This window comes from Macaca thibetana, chromosome 20 (genome assembly GCF_024542745.1).
Source record: "Macaca thibetana thibetana isolate TM-01 chromosome 20, ASM2454274v1, whole genome shotgun sequence".
In the NCBI taxonomy this organism is placed as follows: Eukaryota; Metazoa; Chordata; class Mammalia; order Primates; family Cercopithecidae; genus Macaca; species Macaca thibetana.
In genome coordinates, this window is record NC_065597.1 from 57,662,258 (window position 1) to 57,684,482 (window position 22,225).

General features: G+C 45.5%; 2 protein-coding genes across 4 annotated transcripts in view; both read right to left on the reverse strand.

Annotated features, from left to right (window-relative positions):
- Positions 1-22,225, reverse strand: part of IQCK (IQ motif containing K) — a 959,718-nt gene that overhangs the window by 616,738 nt on the left and 320,755 nt on the right. The window lies entirely within an intron of this gene.
- SYT17 (synaptotagmin 17) overlaps positions 1-22,225 on the reverse strand; it is a 93,373-nt gene that overhangs the window by 26,619 nt on the left and 44,529 nt on the right. For all 3 annotated transcript variants that reach the window (XM_050775015.1, XM_050775016.1, XM_050775014.1), the window contains exons 6-7: positions 19,269-19,389; positions 17,587-17,742 (exon numbers count right to left, since the gene is read on the reverse strand). In XM_050775015.1, the coding sequence (XP_050630972.1) occupies positions 17,587-17,742; positions 19,269-19,389 (277 nt within the window). The remainder of the gene's footprint in view (positions 1-17,586; positions 17,743-19,268; positions 19,390-22,225) is intronic.

Genomic DNA, 22,225 nt, shown 5'->3' on the forward strand with positions numbered 1-22,225 from the left:
TCAAGACCAGCCTGGGCAACATGGCAAAACCCTGTCTCTACAAAAAAAAGTACAAAAATTAGCCGGGCATAGTGGTACACACCTATAGTCCTAGAGACTCAGGAGGCTGAGGTGAGAGGATCACTTGAGCCTAGGGAGGTCAATGCTGCAGTGAGCTGAGATTGTGCCACTGCACTCCAGCCTGGGCAACAGAGTGAGACCCCATCTCAAAAAAAATAAATTAAAAGATTTTTTTTAAAATGTATCATCTAAGTTCCTTGCTATAGTCTCTGCTAATTGCTCAGATCTCATTGCCTAATTCACTCCATGTGTTAAATATGTTTTGGACACTCTGGCTTTCTTTCTCTTCTTTGAACAAAATAAGCTCATTCCTGCCCCAGGACCTTTGCACAATTCCCTCTGCCTAGACTGCTCCTTTCCTCCATCCTTGCACTGCTGGACCTTCTCAGCTTATATACCAAATTTTAGAGTAATTTTCCAGGCCTTCTGTGTTGGCTCACTCCACTATTATTTAGCTGTTTGCTTATTAATCATTTATCTTACCCCAATTAGAACGTCAAGGTCATGAAAGGATGGATTTTTTCTGTCTTTCTGTGTTTCTTCAGCAACTAATGTAGCCCTCAACAAAGCAGGGGCTAGATAAACACTTAAAACATATAACCCAGTAACTGAGAGCTCAGATTCTAGTCCAGATGACTAGGGTTTGAATCCTGGCTCCAGGATCCTAAGTAAGCTACTTCCCACCCTATTGTTGCCTCACTTTCTTCATCCATAAAATGGCAATAATGACTCCTATTGATGGCAGTGAAGGGCCATCCGGAGCAGCCACTGCCATTGGTCTGGCTGTGGTGGGGGTGGGGGAGGTGCGGGGAACTGGCAGTGGTGGCAGCAGAGAGGCTGCAGGAGTGGCAGCAGTGGTGGTGGGACCCCTGTGCCCCGTGTCCCTGTGCCCCACATGCCCAAGGCAGCCAATTGTGCTGTCCCCACCCTTGCATGACCAGGTGGGACCCACTCCCAGGACCAGAGCCTATGTGACTCCAGACCCTGGCATGCATCACCTCTCTCTGCCCCTGCCATAGCTATGGGGAGTGTGCGGGAAGGAGGCAGGTGGTCCTTAGTGCCTGCCCCCAGGAGCCTCCACTGGAGCCTGCTGCCCTAGGGGCTGCTGCAATGGGACTGGGGTGAGCCACCCACCAGCGGGACAGCAGTGAGGTCAGGCGTGGAGGAATGGGCAGAGAGTGACCCAGCGAGGACCTGGGATCCCGCCCCAGGCTACCAGGAGGTGTGGCCAGGGCTGCATGCTTCACAGAGTGGGTGGGATCTGTCACAAGCGGGAGCCCTGCCTCCTCCAAAATGGCACAGAGGGAGCTCCCTGGGTGCAGCCACAGCCACTCAGCCACAGCTGCAGATTCAGGCATCCATGCACTCTTGGGGACCCGGGGAGATACCCTTCCCTCCCCACCCCAACCTCCCACCCTGCCTTTGCTGCCTGGCTCCTTCCTGCTTTCGGCACCCACTCCTATCTCGGAGCAAAGTTGGAACCAAGCCTAGGTGCTGTGGCAGCCTGGCCAGGGGTGCACAAGCTTGGGGCAGTGCTGATATGGCAAGCCCCTGATGCCTCGGCCCCCTCCAGACTTTGGGTACCAGCAAGCATGAGAGGGAGGCCGAGGAGGGGCTGAGGAGAGCCCACCACTGGCCTGCAGGTGCCCCTTGGCATGAACAGTCTGAGTGCCTTGAGCAGCCTGGCATGAGCAGCAGGAGACAGGCTTCTGGGCAGAAGGGGGCTGGTCCCTGGTGAAGCCCCACCTTCAAACCAGGGAGAGTCTGAAGCCTGGGGGCCAGGCCGCCAGTCCCGTGGACCAGAGCAGGAACTTCTGGTGCTTTTCCCTTGGCCTGTCCCTGGCTGCCCATGGACCAATGAGCATATACTTCCTCCCCTCTGAGGCCCATAAAAACCCTGGACTCAGCTAGACTCAGGGTAGAGAACAAAGAGACAATGGGTAGACTACAGGCTGACGAGCTGCAGAGAGGAACTGCCCTCTCTGCTGACAGCTGGACACTTGGATGACCTCCCTAGCAGAGAGGAGCTACCCTCTGTGCTGAGAGCTGAACACTCATTGGGACACCCTGGCTATGGAGAGGAGCTACCTGTTACGGGTCCCCTCTGAGCTGTTGTATTGCTCAATAAAGCTCCTCTTCGTCTTGCTCAGCCTCCACTTGTCTGCGTACCTCATTCTTCCTGGATGCAGGACAAGAACTCAGGGCCTGCCAAATGGCAGGGCTAAAAGAGCTGTAACACAAACAGGGCTGAAACAGACCCCTTGTTTGCCATGTTACAGGCAACAAGAAGGAGAGAAGAAAGAAGGAGAGGAGAGCTGCAGCCCTTCAGAGGGCCCAGGCCCGGGAGCTCCCCAAGCCAGGTTTGTGACTCGCCCTTTGGGGCCTTGTGGTTCCTGGTGTCTCCAAGCTTCTGGGCACCACTGTGTTCCCCAGTGCCAGCCATTGAAGCTGCTTGTGGAGAGCCTGGTCCAGCCACAGCCTCACAGTGAGCTGGCACCCATGCTGGCACCTGGAACTGCCCACCGCACTGCAGCAGCTGGTGTGCCTGACTGTGCACAGTGGCTGAACCCAATGCTCGCTTGCTCACATAACCCTCGCTACTCTGCTCCAGTCTCTTCAGAGGCATGGGATCCAGCCTGGTAGCGTGAGCCGAGCGCAGCCTGCCAGGATGAGTGCGCCCAGTGGGTTCGAGCAAAACTCGGACAAAGGCACCACCAGTCAGTGGTTTCTGGCCAGAAAAGCAACACCCTCAATGATCTTAGCGTTTCTATGCAGATTAAATGAGTTAATTCATTTGAAAAACTTGGAGCAGTGCCTGGCACACAGGAAGCACTATTTAAGTGTTTGCCATTATTATCGTCAAATACTGCATGAACAACCCTGAGATAGATTTTATATGCATCTGATAGAAGAAAAATAGAGGCTGAAAAAGATTAAAAGGTTCTGCTCAAAATGATACAGCACTAAACTCTGGGAGTCTGGTTTTCTGATTTCTAAGCCAAAGCTATATCCACTACAGCACGTTTCCTCAAAATGTAGGCAGTCAGGTGACACTAGAAGCTGTACCCTGCAGGCCCTGGCATTTTAAATTTTTATTATACATATATTTCAAATGTTTAATTAATTAATTTTGAGACAGGGTCTTGCTCTGTTGTCCAGGCTGGAGTGCAGTGGTGTGATTATAGCTCACTGCAGCCTCAAGTGATCCTCCCACTTTGGCCTTTTGAGTAGCTGAGACAACAGCCACACGCCACCATATGTCCAGCTGATTTATTTTCATTTATCTTTTGCAGAGATGGGGTCTTTCTATGTTGCCCAGACTGGTCTTGAACTCCTGGCCCAAAGCAATCCTCCTGCCCTGGCCTTCCAAAGTGCTGGGATTATAGGTATGAGCCATGGCACCTGGCCAGGCCCTGGCATTTTAAAAGTTAAGCATTCTGCTGCTGGCAGCTCTGGGTTGGGAAAGTCAGAATGAGGTGATGGATAGAAGGGATGTCTGAAAGCATTCTCTTGGTTTCTGATTTGATTTCTTGCCTAAGTCTTCATCTCGAACCTACCCAAGTGCTGGCCTTGGCTTCTGAGCATAATATTGCATCTTGCCACCACCGAGGCACAGAGCAAGTCTGAAATCTGGTCTCTTCTGGACCCCCTGTGTAGCCCAGACCCTGCAGGCACATATGTGGTTGGATAAACCCTCAGCTCCCCGATGTTGTCCCCCATGGGGATCTGCCTGGAACAAGGTTCCATCCAAAGGCACCAGAGTCATTAAACAGCCATTCAGTGGAATAAAAACCCTCAGGAGCCCTGGCAGCTGGCCTGGTCTTCAAAGGCTGCCATTGGAATGCATAATGGATGTGTACAATCCAGCCAAGTTCTACCGCCTGGTGGATGTTGGCAGACTCAAGGAGCTCTCAGGAGGAGAAGTTGAGGTCAGAGTGCTACTGGCGGCTCTGCTAGGAGAACCCCAGGGTGACAGGTCAGGTCTGTGCTTCCATCTCCTGACCGCCTGGCTAGAGTTCTGGCCTCTGCCCACATCCAGGTTCAACACCACAATCAATGGAACCCTTGCTTTATGCCAAGCACTGCACTGAGCCCATTTACACATCATTTCCTTTTGTTCCCACAATAGCCTGTGAGGTGGGAACTGAGATCTACAGACAAGAAATCCTGATTTAGAAGAGATAAGTAACTTGGCCAAGATAGGGAATGGTCCTTTACATCAGCACATTCTGCTGATCCTACCTCCAACATTATAGTCCAGTGAATGACTTCTCTGAAACCCTTCTTCCACCTCTCCAGTCCAAGCCGCCATCAACCCAGAGGTCTTTGAGATGATCCTCCTCTCAACAGCTGGAAGGATATTTTTCAAACATCTAAGCCACATCACTTCCCTGGTCAACATCCTCCAAAGATGTCTCGATGCACTTAGAAAAAACCAACTTCTTATCCTACAGGCTGTACTTGATCTGCTCCTTGATATTTCCCCCAACCCTGCTCTGGCCATATTGGGGTGACACAGGAGAACAGAGGAAGGGTCTCCTAGCTATTCAAAGTAATGCAGGGCAGGTGAGCTCCAAAGTAGGGCTTAGTCCACAAGGGTTCCTGGCTTTGCCTGGGAAAGAATTCAAGGGTGAGCCGGTGGTAGGGTAGAAGAAAACAGCTTTATTGAAGCAGCAATGTGACAGCCCTGTGACTGCTCCTGCAGAGCAGGGGTACCCCATAGGCAGTGTGCTGAGTAGCAGCTCACGGCAGTTTTGTAATCATATTTATACCCACTTTTAATTACATGTAGATTAAAGGGTGGGTTATGCAGACATTTCTAGGAAAAGGGTGGTAACTTTTGGGTTGTTGGGTCATTGCCATGGAAAGGGGTGGTAACTCCCAGGTGTTGCCATTGCAATGGTAAACTGACCTGACACACTGGTGGGCATGTCTTACAGAAAGCTGTTTTCCCCCATCCCTGTTTTAGCTAGCCCTCAATTTGGTCCAGTGTCCAAGTCCCACACCTTCTGACTCAAAAGTGTGGGTCTTAGACCAGCACAAGTGTCACCTGGAACTTATTAGAATACAGATGCTCAGGTGCTTCCCCAGGCTTATGGAATCAGAAACTGCATTTTAACAAGACCCCCAGTTGATTCACAGGAACATCAATGTCGTGGTTAAGAGTGAGTGAAAAGGGCTTTGGAACCAAGCAGCTTTAAGTTGGAAGCTCAGCTCAACCACTCACCAGCTGATGACTTAGCACAGGTTACTAGTTACTACCTAAACAGTGAAAAAGTAATCTTACCCAAAAAGAGGCCTAGCCTTTGTCTTTGGCTCCTAGGGGCTGATCTCTAGGTCCCTGGAATGTTCTGCCTAAGAAGAGTATCTTTGTTTGCCTGGGGGCTTTGACTCTTGGCTAGCCTAGCAATGTGATTTATGATGGGGGCTCTAGGATCACAAATATTATCAATTCAGACTTCTGGAGAAACTGATCATAAAAGGTATTACCCAGACCTCTGGGAGGGGATAGAGACTGAAGATCAGCCACCTGAGCAGTATGTGATTGAGGCTCAGTAAAAACTCTGGATGCCAAAGGTGTGGCAAGCTTCCCTGGCTGGCTATCCTGTGTGCACTGTCACACACCATGACTGAGTAGAGGTAACACTGTCTGTGACTCACAAGGCAGACAGATGACTACATTCTCAGAGTTTGACCCCTCCTGGACTCTGCCCTATGCATCGCTTCCCTTGGCTGATTTTAATTTGCACCCTTTTGCTGTAATAAAACTGTAGTCATAAGTAGCACTTTCTTGAGTTCTAGTAGTCTTTCTAGCAAATTATTGAACCTGAGGGAGGTCATAGGGGCCCTGAAATTGTAACCAACTGGTCTGAAGGGAGGTGGTCCTAGAGACCTCAGAACTTACAGCTGGTATGTGAAGTGAGGGCAGTTTTGGGTGAACTGTTCTCTCACTCCGCAGTTGGCTATACTCATTGCACTTCCCGTCCCTAAGCTTCGAATTTCCCCAACTGCAAAATGATCATAAAATAGATCATAACTTATACGTTTGTTGAAAGATTAAATGAGAAAATCAGCCAGTTCATGATAAATAGAAGTATTACTGTCCCCATTGTTCAAACAAGAAAACCAAGGTTCAGCGTGGTAAGGCAACTTGCCCACAATCACACAGAAGCCAGCTCTGGCTGACTTTGAACATGGTGCCACACAGCTTCCTCATGACTTGCTAATGTTTTCTGAGAAGGGAAGAACAAGAGGGGTTTGGTTGAGCCAGGAGCCTAGCAATCTGGTAAGGAACTCAGGGGTTGTCTGGAGTGAGTCGCCTGCCTCCATGACAATGCTCCCCACTGTTTTTCCTTCTTTCCTTCTGGGATTCATGTGACATAAATGTTCCGGAATTCATGTGACATGAACATTAAACTTTTTGATATTTCTCCATAGATCTTCCCACCCTCTTCTTTCTCCGATTTTTTCACTCTCTGTTGCATAATATCTCTGGATCTGTCTTCGAGCCCACTAACACCTTCCTCTGTCACCTCCATTCTGCTATTGAATCCATTCAGCAAATATTTTGTTTCAGTGATTGTACTTTTTCAGTTCTAAAATTTCCACATAATTCTAATATCTTCTATTTCTCTGTTGATCTGCTGACATTTTCTACCTTATTATTCTTTTCAAGAGGGTTCACCCTTACTTCCTGGAGCGTGGTTATAATAGCTGCTTCAAAGTCTTCATCTGATAATTCCAATATCTGGGCCATCTTGTGGTTGGCATCTGTTGATTACACTTTCTCTAAGAATTTGCCAGATTCTGCTCATTCTCCATAAATCAAGTCATTTTGGGTTGTATCCTGGACATTTTTAATATTACGAGACTCTAGGTCTTGCTTAAATCCTATTGAACATGTTGACTTTTTAAGAAATTGACATGGAAAATTTCAGGCTACATGTTCTATCCTGCCTTCTGTTTGCTGTTATTTTGATGTCAGTTCAGTTTTCAAAGGCTTTGCAATGCTATTCATATCTGCCCCTCAGATGTGTACCCTAGGGACTTAGGTGGTGAGCCATGCTATAGTTTGATTTTCAGTGTCTTTAGTAGACTGTTTAGAATAAAACTAAACATAGCTTGGAGATGAGTCCAGTATTACATACACAGCTTTATGGAATCCATTCTTAAGTTCTTCCCCTCTATAATACTCCCCATACTGTGGCTCCCAGGAGCTCACTTTTGTGGTCCTCTGGCTTTAATGCCTTCACTCTGCAGCTCACTTCCCATGACTGGTCTGGCACTAAGTGCCTACTGCCAGGTCTTGCTCTGACCTATCTCCCCATACTGCCAATCCCAAGGAACTTCAGAGAGCACAAATGCCTGGTTCTGCATCTGGGTTGGCACAGATTGGGTGTCAATTCCTGGCTCCCAGACATCATACCAGCTGGCAGCTTCGAAGTGATGGTGAAAAGGTGAGGGAGATGCTGGGGCAATAACCACAGGCTGCTGGGCTGAGCTATTAAATACCTCCAAAGCGCCCGGTTTTCAACTCTTTCACAGACTGCAATGATTAAAACAGCAGATACAATTTTCCAAGTGGCTACTTCTGGATGGGTTCACAGGCTGATTTGCCTTTAATCCCCCTAATAAGAATGATTGCTACATTTTACACAAAAGTAAGCCGGAGCTCAGAGAGGCAGTGTCACTTGCTCGAGGCCACACAGCTGATTTGTCATGGGGCCAAGATTCAAACTCAAGTCTGTGTAATTCCAGGTCCTGCTCTTGTATGGCAGGGTCCGTCAATTATCATCATCATCATCAATCATATTTGGCATTTATTGAGTACTAACTGTGCAAGGTACTTTCTAAAGCTTTTTATATAAAATAGTGAGATTTTCAGCATCAGAGGAAAGGTAAAAATAAATATATAAAATAAAAATTGAGATTGGAAGCTCATAAGCTCATAACAGAGGAGAAACCTGAGATCCATCTCAGGACAGTCTCATACTGTCCCCCAGGCTGGAGTTCAGTGGCGTGATCATAGTTTACTGCAGACTTGGACTCCTGGGTTCAAGCGATTCTCCCAACTCAGCTTCCTGAGTAGCTGGGACTACAGGCAAGTACCATCATGCCTGGGTAATTTTTTAAATTTTTTGTGGAGATAAGGTCTCGCTATGTTGCCCAGGCTGGTCTTGAACTCCTGGCTTCAAGCAATCCTCCTGCCTAGGCCTCCCATATTGCTGGGATTATAGGTATGAGGTGTGAGCCACTGTGACTGACCAAAAGGTGAAATTTGAACCAAACTGTAGCTCACTCCAATCCATACTCTGAATAGCCATGCAACCCTCTCTCTAGGAGGCAGTGTTGAGCCTGGTGCTCACTAAGTCAGGCTAGAAGGGGAAAAGACAGAGGCTGCTGCATGGCTGCAGAGAGAAGGTATGTCATGGGTGGGCTGTGGCCAGGGTAGGGCTGTAGGGAAGCATCTGTGCCCTGGAACAAGCCCACTCATCTCTCCATCTCAAGGAAATTTCAGGCTCTCAGAATGCTCTGCCCCTCATTTCCTTCCTCTTCTCTTCTCTGCTGGAGACCCTCTGTCTCTCCACTATCCTGCTTCCCAAACTCCAACACTTTTTATTTTTAACTTAATTTTATTTTTTGAGACAGAGTGTCACTCTGTTGCCCACGTTGGAGTGCAGTGGCATGATCCTAGCTCACTGCAGCCTTGACCTCCTGGACTCAAGTGATCCTCCCACCTCAGCCTCCTGAGTAGCCGGGATGACAGGCATGCACCACCATGCCCAGCTAATTTTTATTTTTTTTTTTTTTTGTAGAAATGGGATCTTGCTATGTGCCCAGGCTGGTCTTGAACTCTTGTACTCAAGTGATTCTCCTGCCTCAGCCTACCAAAGTACTGGGATTATACATGTGAGTTACCGTGCCTGGCCTCCAGCTGCTTTAAACAACACCCTCCAGTGCCCATTTGACCTGGGGTCTTTCCAAACAAGAGGCTGGCACGCTGCCCTCCAGCCCTCCCATCCATTCCCCGCCGCGCCTCCCCACCCATCTCATCTCACCAGCAGATTCAATTAGCCGATTTGATGCCACAGCTGCAGAAAGCCAAGCAATTATGGAACACAGACCAGGTGCCTTGGCACTCGCCCTCACAGAGGGGCCTGGGAGGCCTCCAGACAGACAGCAGGGTGGGAGGGAAGCGGAACAGTAGAGGCAAAGATTGGCCAACCCGGCCTGCACAAGAGAGCCACCTGGGAGCTTTGAAGAATACAGATGCCTTCCAAAACCCCAAAAAACCCAGACGCCTGGGCTGATTCCATTTATCTGTTCTGGGAACTGGGCATCCGAATTTTTTTAAAGTCCCTGAGTAATACTAATGTACAGACAGGCTTAGGGAGTCAAATGATGTGCAGGGATAGGGACCAGTGCTAAAGAGTTTATTTACTTACTTATTTACTTTTTATTTATTTATTTATTTTGAGACAGGGACTGGCTCTGTCACCTAGACTGGAATGCAGTGCCACAATCTTGGCTCACTGCAACCTTCACCTCCCAGGCTCAAGCGATCCTCCCACTTAAGCCTCCCGAGTAGCTGGGACTACAGGCATGCACCACCATGCCCAGCTAATTTTTGTATTTTTAGTAGAGATGGGGTTTTGCTATGCTGCCCAGGCTGGTCTCAAACTTCTGGACTCAAACGATCCACCCCCTTCAGCCTCTCAAATTGCTGGGATTAGAGGTGTGAGCCACTGCACCGGGCCAAGGGTTTAATTCTCATTAATGCACTGGCACAATCAGTCATTCACCCTGATGCCCTTCTGTTTTCCAAAATGTGGTCTGCAGCCCCACAGCATCAGCATCACCTGGGAACTGTTAGAAATACAGAATTCTAGGCCCACCTCGGCCTCCTGAGTTACCGAGTCGGAATTTGCATTTTAACAAATCCGTGGGCGATGCAGATGCATGTGATAATAGGGACGCCACATTCTCTAGTCTTAGCTAGAGACACCAAGGGTTGGCAAAAGTTGAGGCATGTCTGTCGTCGCCTTGTTTCTTTTCTGTGTGTTCCATAGCTGTCCTGCACTGGTTATTATTGGAGAGACCTCTCTAAGCCTATGCCCTAGTCAATTCCTGCAGCAGGCAGCAGGGTGTGGGGGTCTTTCATGCCAACCCCTGGCGGTTTTAGCTCCCAGGTTGAAATGTGACGTCAGCCTCAATTTCTCTTTTGGGGCTGGAGCCCGGCCGACCTCTCTGCATCCCCTGCAATCCTGTCTGCTGATTAATACCTCCTCGTCCTTCAGCTCCCAGCTCATGTGTCGGCTCCTCTCACTTCACAGACTGGGTCAGACACTCTGAAATGTGCCCTGCATCTCTCCTTCAGAGCCCTTAGACCAATTTACAATTCAATCATTATTGGTGTGGCATTCAATTAATGTCCGTCTGCCTCTACTAGAATTAAGCTCCATGAGAACACAGGCCGTGAATGTCTGGTTCTCTGTCGAATACATAACATCTAGCACGGTGCCAGGTACATAGTAGGTGCTCCAAAAATTTAATCAGTAAGGACAGACACATGGTCAACTCCTACCCCAGGAAGCTGGTCCCACGCCCTCCCACCTCAGCCATAACAGGTGGCCAGAAAGCAGCAGTTCCTCCACCTGCCTTCCCCCAGGCTTTGGGGACGCTTCCTAAGCCAAGGGCCTCTTGACCGAGTTTGCCAAGGGAACAAGAGGTTTTTTGTCTTTTATTTTTTGAGATGGAGTTTCACTCTTGTCACCCAGACTGGAGTGCTATGGCGCGATCTTAGCTTCCCGAGTAGCTGGGATAACAGGCACCCGCCACCATGCCCAGCTAATTTTTGTATTTTTAGTAGAAACGGGGTTACACCATGTTGGCCAGGTTAGTCTCGAACTCCTGACCTCAGGTGGATCAGCCGTCTTGGCCTACCACAGTGTCGGGATTATAGGCGTGAGCCACTCTGCCCAGCATACAGAGGGTTTTGAGTGCCTTTCAGAAGGACAGGAAACCCGGGCCACTTAGGGGAAACTAAGGGAGGGAGAAGGCTAGAGGCTCAACATATGACATTTGGTTCCTTCAAATTTAGGGATTTCTCCAAAACTTTACCTCCAAGAAGACAGAGGACCTTTCTCTAACATCGAGAGGGAAGACAATACCCTACCCAGGTAATTCTGCAAAATAATTTTTTCCTTCCCTCTTTGGGTTTTCCACAGAATCTCAGACTCTATGTAGACAAGGTAGATAAACTATATTATTTATTTATGTATACATAATAAATAAGGCTATATATATATATGTAGCCTTTCTTCAGATAAGCTCAAGGTAGCGTCTAGCTGCACAAATTGGATGTCTTTCAAGCAATAATAATCTCGTCTCATATTTAAAGAGGACTTTCTCTGAGCCAAGCATTGCTCTAAGCCTTTACGTCTATTCACTCATTTGGACTTTGTAACAATTAACTGAAGTAAGTACCATTATCCCCATTTTACAGGTGAGGAAGCTGAGGCAAAGAGAGGTCAAGCAGAGAGCCAAGATTACACAGCAAGTAAGTCACGAATATGAACCCAAGCTAAGGGTCTGGTTCCTAACTATTATGCCTAACTATTCCCTCAAAGTGGCAATGAAAGAACATTCTTTTCTCAGGGAAAAGAACAGTATGCCAGGTTCCAGCATCAGCATCCAGGTACTTCTCTGCATTGCTCAGGATCTCCCGGGCTCAAGCTTCATTTATTTATTTTTTCTTTCCTTCTAATTATAGGAAAATACATGTAACATAAAAGTAACCATTTTTAGATATACAGGTCAGTGGCATTAAGTATATTCACAGTGTTGTGTAATTATCACAACTGTCCGTCTCCAGAATTTTTTTTTTTTTTTTTTTGAGACAGAGTTTCACTCTTGTCGCCCAGGCTGGAGTGCAATGGCACAATCTCAGCTCACTGCAACCTCCTCCTCCCAGGTTCAAGTGATTCTCCTCCCTCAGCCTCCTGAGTAGCTGGAATTACAGGTGCCCACCACCACACCCGGCTAATTTGTGTATTTTTAGTAAAAATGGGGTTTCACCGTATTGGCCAGGCTGATCTCAAACTCCCGAACTCAGGTGATCCACCCGCTTCGGCCTCCCAAAGTTCTGGGTAGGAAGAGAGTGAAGGGGGAGGTGCCACACACTGGGATTACAGGCGTAAGCCACTGTGCCCGGCCTCCAGAACTTTTTTTTTTAATCTTGCCCAACTGAAAGTCTTCACCAATTAAATAATAGCTCTCCATCCTCTCCTTCCCCCAGCTCCTGATAATCTCTATTCTACTTTCTGTCTATGAATTTGACTACTCTATAGATATTTCACGGAAGTGGAATGATACAGTATTCGTCCTCTCCTATCTGGCTTGTTTCACTTAGCATAATTTCTTCCAGGTTCATCCATGTTGTAGCATGAGTCAGAATTTCTTTCCTATTTAAGACTGAGTAATATTCCATTATATGTATGCACTGCTTTGTTTACCCGTTTATCTGTCGATGAATGTTCAGGTTGCTTTCACCTGTTGGTGGTTGTAAATAAGGCTGCTATGAACGTAGGTGTACAAATAACAGATCGAGTCCCTGCTTTCAATTCTTTTGGGTATATACCTACAAGTGCAATTGCTAGATCACATGTAATTCTATTTTTAACTTTCTGAAGATTTGCCATCAAGCTGCATTTCTTTTTTCTGCCTTTCTGATGTGGTTTGCATCTGTGTCTCCACCCAAATCTCATGTCAAATTGTAAACCCTAGTGTTGGAGGTGGGGCCTGGTGGGAGGTGATGGATCATAAGGGTGGATTCCTCATGAATGGTTTAGCGTCGTCTCCCTTGGTACTATATAGTGAGTGAGTTCTCCTGAGATCTGCTTGTTTAAAAGTGTGTGGCACCTCCCCCTTCACTCTCTTCCTCCTGCTCTGGCCATGTAAGGTGCACGCTCCCTCTTTGCCTTCCTCCATGATAATACGTTTCCTGAGGCCTCCTGGGAAGCCAAGGGGATGCCAGTCTCATGCTTCCTGTACAGCCTGAGGAACCAGGAGCCAATTAAACTCCTTTCTTTATAAATCACCCAGTCTTAGGTATTTCATTGTAATAATGTGAGAACGGACCAATACGCTTTCTTTCCTTCTTTTCCCCAACATCCAGTAAAAACCCAATCACTTCAGTGGCCAGCTCCACTTTACTTTGGTTCAGTAAACCTTCCTGAATTTCCTGGAAGCCCTCTGGGCTGTGTGTTGCTATCTTGGGAGGTGAAAAGCAATTTTACCCCTCTTTTCGTTTTTTATTTTTAAACCTCAGCTGCAGAAACCACCTGATTGAAAATTGCAGATGAATCCTCATCCCACACAGGAAAACAAGTGTTCAGAAAGTCCAGCTTACCAGTTAATTACAGGCTTTTACCAGGGATTCATGGCAAATGCTAAATTGCAGATCAACCTTACTTTTCTTATGAAGTGTTTGGAAACATGCTAATAGGCTGGGTTTTGGATCCTCGGCCTAGAGGTGACAGCTCTTTCCCTCAGTGGACAAATAAAGCGGGTTAGAACCTTATGAATTTGAGTTCAGGAGAACTGTAGCTTTGCTGAGATACATACCAGCTTAAGACACCTTTCTCATATTATTCCAGCCAGTACCCTTTACGTAAAATGCCACCCTAGCTGGGATTTCCACTCACAGCTGTGGTTCGGAACAATGAATGAGCCATAGAAATATCTGGGGTACTTTTAAAAAATAGCTACTTACAGATGCTCAGTGCCTCAGCCTGGTCCAGTTGCTTTAGAGTCTCTGCAGGATACAGTGCAGTCATTGGTAGCATTTTAAAGCTCCCAGGTAATTCTAAGGTAGAGCCAGGGTTGAGAATCCCTGATTTAAGGGTCGGGCAGGCAATTCTTCCTCCTCCAGAAAGAATATTTTCAATGAGCTTTTAACCAGAGGAACATGAACTTCCAAGCCAGGGGCCCAAAACTTACAGGCGAGAAGCGGGTCTTCTGTGAATGGAGAGTACAGGACTCGCCTGATGGCGTCAGCTGACCACTGCCCCAGCTGACGGTTGCCACCCGAAGTGCTGTGGGTTGAATAAAAGATGTATGGGGGCGGGGTGTGGTGTGACGACCCTTCTAGTTTGAGCCTTATGAGGTAACCATACGGGATTCAAGGAATTCAAAAACACCTCTGCAACTACATGCAAAATTTTCCATATTTCCATGTATTTTTCTGGAGTTCTAATCACAATCCCTGAAGCTCTGTCATATCCCCCACCTCCAGAATAAATAACCTCAGCTTTTATCATACTACATCATGCAACAGTATCTAATGCAGTTATTAAAAATAAAAAATTAAATCCATTTGTATTCATGTTGATCTGAAGGCAATGAATGCATTCATTGTTAATTATACCAAAGCAAGCGTCAATGTGGTATCCATGGAATGTCCTGGTAACCTCCGCCAGGGCAGGGATCAGGTCTGTTTTGTTCACTGCTCTATTCCCAGAACTTGGAAGCACTGCCTGGCACAGAAGGTGTTTAATACACACTTGTTGAATTCATGAATAATGTTTTAAAGGAACAGAACCCTCTGTATGTGGATATTATTGTGTGAACAAGGAAAAAACTGTGGAGTGATACACGGCAGAACATTAAAGGTATGACTTCAGGGAGAAGGAACTGGAAAGGGGAAGGCATTAAAGAAAGACATTAGGCTGGGTGTGATGGCTCATGCCTGCAATCCCAGCACTTTGGGAGGCCGAGGTGGGTGGATTACTTGAGGTCAGGAGTTTGAGACTGGCCTGGCCAACATGGTAAAACCCCGTCTCTACAAAAAATACTAAAATATTATCCGGGCGTGGTGGCGTGCACGTATAATCCCAAGTACTGAGGAGGCTGAGGCATGAGAATTGCTTGAGTCTGGGAAACGAAGGTTGCAGTGAGCTGAGATCATGCCACTGCACTCCGGCCTGGGCGACAGAATGAGACTATCTCAAAAGAAAAAAAAAAAAAAAAAAAAGGGAAGGATTCCACAGCAAGAAAACACTCTGAAATAAACAAAACTGCATGAGGGAGTGAGAAGGTGGTGGCTGCCCTATGGGCGTGGGAGAAAAAAGGAAAACATTAAACTTTCCCTTTAATAATAGTTCACGGTTCTAGAGTGCTTACTACGGACGGCACAGTGCTCAGCACCCTGTGTTTATTGATCGCACTGAATTATGTGCATTCTATCCTGAATGCACACAACAATCCTGTGAAATATCCTGTATTGTTATCCCCATTTTACAGCTGAGAAGACCTAAGCCCACAGATCTTGCCCAGGGCCACCAAAGTAGGTGAGTGGTAAAGCCAGGACCCAGACACCAGCTCCCCAGCACAGGCACATAACCCCTGTTCTCCTCTGATTCTCTGTCCCTACACATCTTTTTCATGGTGTCACTCATTATAACACGTGTGTGGTACATTTATCATAAAATGTTAAGTAAAATATGAAGTGTCAGGGCTTTCCATGTGGGCTCTCAGTTTCCCCTGGGGTCCTCTCCTCAACTAAGCTAATGATAGGAGGTCCCTTATTCTCAGCAGGGACTTGGGAAAAGAGGCTTCATTTTTTATCCGTGTCTTCGTTTAATACACAGTAGTTCCCATTGCCTGCCTGTGCACCATTTAAGGAGTCAGAGGTGACTGTCTTCTGTGTTGGCCTGAAACCTAGGAGAGAGTGAGGCTCTTGCCTATTTGTGACTCCATCTGGACAGCAGCCATCACAGGCTGCATTAGAAGGGATCATTACATCTGCATAGGGCAGGCATCCCCTGATTCAATGCAGACTCTATGGGTGACAGGCCTTGAGAAAGCCCAGAACTAACCTGCTTCGAAGGGGTCTCAGAGGATAGACATTTGCAACCTTGGTGAGAAAGAGCAATAAGTTTATATAGGGGAAATCTTGCATGCAAGGATTTTTCAGCCATGGATTGGTTTCTTGGGAGACCTGGAGCCCAGAGTTCTAGACAAGATCTAAACAGAGGAGAGTTTCCAGTTACCCTGGAGAAGGATGTCTCAAAGGATGATGTCAGATCCCCAATGCTAGCCCTACCTGGGTTCTTGAGGAAATACAGATCCCTTGATATGTGGAGCTGGCAAGACCAGAGCTTGAATTCTGATTCTATCAGCTTGAGACTTTGTGTAGGTTGCTTAGGTTTTAAGCCTCAGTCTCTAGATCTCTAAGTTCAGGATGAAGATATCAACTTGACAGGGTGGGTTATGGTGAATATTAGCAATGATATAGGGAAGTATATACTGTAATTAGAACACAAGAAATAATAACCATTACTCCTACTAACTCTATTCCTGTTGTGGTGAGTAGCTTCTAAGATGACTCCCAGTGGTTCCCACCTCCCACTCTTCATACCCTTGTGTAATCCCTTCTCTTGAGTGTGGGCTGGGCCTATTCTAGTGAATAGAATATAATGAAAGTAATAGGATATCATTTCCAGTATTAGATTACAAAAAGACTCTTCCTTCCCATTCCTGCTCTCTCACTTGACCACTCTGATGAAAGCCATGTTGTGAGTTGTCCTGTGGGGAAGCCCATGTGGCAAGGAATTGAGGAAGGTCACTGGCCAACAGCCAGGAAGGGACTGAGGTCCCCAATTCAACAGCCTGCAGGAAACTAAACCTGCTGAAAACTGCGAGTGACCTTGAAAAGAGATCCTCCCCCAGGTGAGCCTTCAGATGAGACTGAAGCCCCAGTCAATACCTTGATTGCAGCCTTGTCAGAGGTATTCAGACAGAACTATACAGCAAATCTTTGTATACCTGGATTTCTGACCCACGGGGACTATGAGATATAAATGTTTGTTGTTTTAAGCTACTAAATTTTGGGGTGATTTATTATGCAGCAATAAATAACTAATACACTCTGGAAATAATGCATTAGATTATACCTTGGAAAAACGGACTAAATTCTACCAGACAGTGGCACATGAAGCCTCTGCTTAAATACTACACCCTCTGGGAAGACTTTCAAAATCCCTTTCTCTGAGTTAGGTGACCCTGTTTTCTCATATGCTTCTCTATTTGACTGCAGAGAACTTGAATCATCACCACCATCATCATCAAAACTAACACATAGTGAGTACTTATTATGTACCAAGCATATTCCAGAGTCATAAGTCATTTACTGTTCACAACAAACCTACGCCACAAGTACTATTATTGTTCACATTTTGTAGATGAGGAAACTGAAGCTCAGAGGAGTTAAGTAACTTGCCAAAGACCTCAGTTATTACGTGACAGTCTGAGGAAATTTTGCTTGATCTACATTTCTAACAATTACGTTATAGGGCTCTATGAGTCCTGACCCAGTTCATAGATGTTAAGTGAGTTCGACCCCAGGTAGTTGAACACCAGATATTAAGTTCTTAAATGTAACTCCCTCTAGATTCCTTCTGTCTCTAGGACAGTCAGTTGAACGTGCCTCACCTGGAGTTCATCAGATTTTGGAATGCTACCTACCTGTAAACACTAGGCTGGCATTTTCCAGTTCTTCTTGGGGAACTTTAAAGCTGAAGGATTCATTGTAGAAAGGATCAATTGTGCCTCTTAAGAAGGATGTCTTCTTGGTTTTCACAAGCTTGAGTCCATGCACCAGTTGGATTTTCACAAAGGGGTCTGAAAATTAGACACAGCATCATAGAATGTTGGAGATCATGAAACCTAATCTGTCCAGTCATTCTGCCATTCAACCTCCCATCCATCTATCTTTTTATTCATCTGTTCTTCTATCCATCCATCCATTCAACTTTTCATTCATCTCATAGTCCATCCATTCATCCACCTGTCTATCCATCCATCCATCTTCCCATCCATCTGTCAGTTCACCGATCCATTCATCATCTCACCATATTTTTATCTATCCATTTTCTATCCATCCGATTTCTCATCTATTTGACAGTTCAGGCATCCATCCATCTATTATCCGTCCATTTTCCCATCTATCTGCTTATCCGCTTATCCCTTTCCCTCTTCCTTTAGCTATCTAATATTTGTTGAGCTCCTCCCATGTGTCAGCATTGTGTTAGTTTTACTGATGAGAAAACTGAGGACTCAAGGTGAGAAATCAATTTTTAAAGATCTTGCTGGTGGACACAGAATCAGACTCAGAGACTGCCTTGGATTTCTGTCTGTGGAAACCCATTATCATTTCAGTGAGCCCATAGTCCATATACAGGAGAATAGAGATGGCAGAATTATAACATTTTTAGATCATTTTACAGTTTACAAAGGGATTCATGTACATTATCTAATTTAATATTTGTTTAAACAACTTATCAAGATGAATACTGTTATTATGTCAATTTTTGAGATTGAGAAATTGAGGCATATAGTGGTTAAGTAGATTCACCAAAGCCATATCATTTGCAAGCCACATCATTTGACTCCTATAACTTTAATGATTTTATCATACTGACTCTCCCATTGTGGTGAGTCTGAAACTCTTCAGTCTTAATACCATTGCCTCCACTGGCCCTTTCTAAGCCTCTGTTTTTATAATGTGGCTTTTGAGAGTGCAAGGTGTCTTCTAGCTGTCACCTTATCACAAAAGTAATTTATTCAGCTACTGCATTTAGAGAAGACAATAATTCCACCACTGAGCTGAACAGATCCCTGTGACTACAGCTGCTTTCACAGTAATATCCTTTGCTGTCATGGGAGAAGCAACATACAGATGGAATGGAATCTGTTCCATTCCATTGAAAGTCATGTTTGAATGGTTTTTGCTATAATGTACACACTTTAAATACAAGTCTTTTCAGAGCTGGAATTCATAAAGATTTATGGCACACATGAAATGAGCTGGCAAAAAACCTCAGTGTGTCCTCCACGATCATTGATTAGAACGGCCAGTTTCTGCACACTGTCGCCACCTGCAGGATGGCGTCTCCATTGCAGGAATAGCATATGGAAAGGCCAAGTCACTTCCTTGGGTTCAAAGAGGATTTAAGTTTCCAGTGGTTATCACGACTGCTCTCAGTCCACTCCCCAATTCCAATAGGGTTACTAAGATGGCATGATTTACCTGCCTCATCCTGAGATGAGTAATGCTCATCCAGGATACAGAAAAAGAAAACTGGGTCCCCCACACAAACACAGATGCCCCATTAATAAAGTGAGAGAAGCGAGGAATCACATGGTACCTGAACCTTGGCTCACATCTGTCTGAAGAAGTTGCTTGGCTCGAATGACATCAACATTCAGTCTGCCAGCACTTGGGAGATAATTCAGTGACAGAAGCAGCTCCCCCAGCTCCACTTCATTCTGTAGAGAAAGGAAATGGTCAGGAAGTTGCCTTCTCCTTTTATTCCTTTTGCACCCACCATGCAAGAAATTGCTTGCAGCAGCTCACAAACAGGTTGCTGTGGGCGCATCAGCTGACAGTGGGTGCCTCTGTGTGTGACTTCTTTTCATCTCTGCCTCCAATTATTGTGGTCCATCTATCTCTGAGTTTTTTCCACTCTTAGATCACTCAACAGCAACAACAATAACAACAAAAGCAGCAATAATAAAAAAAAAATGTTTCACTGCCATGAACTATGCTAAGCGCTTTACATGTAACGACTAATGAGTCTGTGAGGTATTAGTATTAACTCTGTTTAACAGATGAGGAAACTGAGACTCACAGGGTTAAATAACATGTCCAAAGCCACAGCAAGAAAGTGGTAGAGCTGGTACTTAGACCCAGGGAGGCTGATTTGATTCCAGATAATCTGACTGCTGTTATTCTGCCATCCAATAGGATACCTGGAGGTAGAATGCCCTGCAGAGGAACTATCTGAGTGAGAAATCTGTTCTTAACCTGGAATCCCCAATAGATCCCACGCTTCTAACCTCACCATAGCTACACTCAGCGCAGAGATATCCCTTGTTGAAGAGTACCCATCCCCTTGATGTCAGCTCTATCACACTGTGGAAAATTCCCATGAACACCTAAGTGCATGACTCCATACTGCCAAAAATACCTAGAAAGCAGGAGGCCTCCCGCTTCTCTGTCCCTTAAAAAAAAAAAAAAAAAAAAAAAAAAAAAAAAAGTATTGTAGAAAATTTCAGCCATGTACAAAACAATAAACTAGCATAACAAATCTCCATCTATCCATCACAAAATTGTAACGGGCATTTTGCCAAATGGTGTTTCACCTATATCCTGACTTGTGAAATATTTTAGCTGAATATTTTAAACTAAGTCCTCGACATGGTGTCATTTTACCTGTATATCCTTCAGAATTATTCTTTAACTGATAAGGACATTAAGACAAGCATTTTAGTGTGGGAAATTTCCAGTCATATTTCAAAACCAGGCAGAAGAGTATACCCCGCCATCTTCATACCCAAACATCACTCAGCTTCAAAAATTCTCATCTCATGGTGAATCTCCCTTCACTTACACTTTCATTCAACTCCCCATATTCCTCTGAAGTAACTCCCAGTCATTATATTATTTGTAATATTTCAACATGTATCTTTAGAGGGTAAGATCGCTATCTATCTATCTATCTATCTATCTATCTCTCATCTATCTCATCTATCTATAATCTAACCATCTATTATCTATCCATCATCTGTTTATCTATGTCTATTATCTATCTTTATCTATCATCTATCTAGCTTTCATCTCTGTCTTTTCTGATGTCAGTCATTTCAGCAAATTAATGCCAAATGCCTAACACAATACCCAGCAGCTCTAGAACAATGCCTAGCACATAGTAGATACTCAATAAACATCTGCTGACAGGGTGAACAGTCAAACCAAAAGATTCCTGTACCGAGTGAGTTAGTCCCCAAACAAACAAGAAACAATCTCGCATGTTAACTCAGAGGCTGCTAACAAACAGCCTGCAGGTGTGTTTTGTTTGCCCCACATCACATTTTAATTTATACTTACTTGTTAATTATTACATGATTCAAGAATCAAGTTATTTCACATTTTAAAAAAAAATCTGGATTTCTTGCCTTGCTTGAAAAACAGGAAGATCTGGTAACACCGGCATTCCCACCAGGCAAGTGACAAAGATTCTTTACTTGACCAAACTTTAGTCAGGCTCCTAAACCTCCTAGGCCCATCAGTGCACCACCTTGTAAAATCCAGTTTCTGCAAAGAACTCTGCTAAATCAGTTTGGTCAGGTTCCTCATTCTCTCTCTCTCATTTTTTTTTTTTTTTTTTTTTGAGACAAGGTCGCACCCTGTCACCCAGGCTGGAGCAATGGCATGATCATAGCTCCCTCCAACCTCAAACTCCTCGGCCAAGGGATCCTACTACCTTAACATCCTGAATAGCTGGGATTACAGGCATGTGCCACTATACCTGGCTAATTTTTTTTTTTTAAGAAACGAGGTATTGCTGTGTTATCCAGGCTGGTCTTGAACTCCTGGCCTCAAGTGATCCTCCTGCCTTAGCCTCCCAAATTGCTGGGATAACAGGTATGAGCCATTGTGCCCAGACAAGTTCCTCATTCTCCATCATCCCCCAGGTAATGTCTGATCACCCTGGCCTGTCTCCAGCAAAAATCCTGCCAGGTTGATTTAGCCAGAGTCCCCCTTACTCCTCTGATGCTTCCTCTTAGTAATTTTTAAAAAATTCCTGACCCCCCACTTTGCTCCATGGCTATGGATTCCCAGTTGTCTGTGCTGTATTTGAGGCTGAGTCCAGTCTCTCTCTGTGATTGCAAAATCCCATGACTGTGGTCCCTATACATATCATGATGGTCCTCAATAAAGTCTGCCTTGTCACTTTAAGAAGTGTCATTGAGGGCTGGGCGCGGTAGCTCACGCCTCTAATCCCAACACTTTGGGAGGCCGAGGTGGGCGGATCATCTGAGGTCAGGAGTTCGAGATCAACCTGGCCAACATGGTGAAATCCCATCTCTACTAAAAATACAAAAATTAGCTAGACGTGGTGGCATGCACCTGTGATCCCAGCTACTTGGGAGGCTGAGGCAGACCACTTGAACCCAGGAGGCAGAGGTTATAGTGAGCCAAGATCGCACCACTGCACTCCAGCCTGGGTACCAGAGCGAGACTCCATCTCAAAAAATAAAATAAAATAAAATAAAAAAGAGAAGTGTCATTGAGTAATTTTCTTTAATCCAACATCTGGCC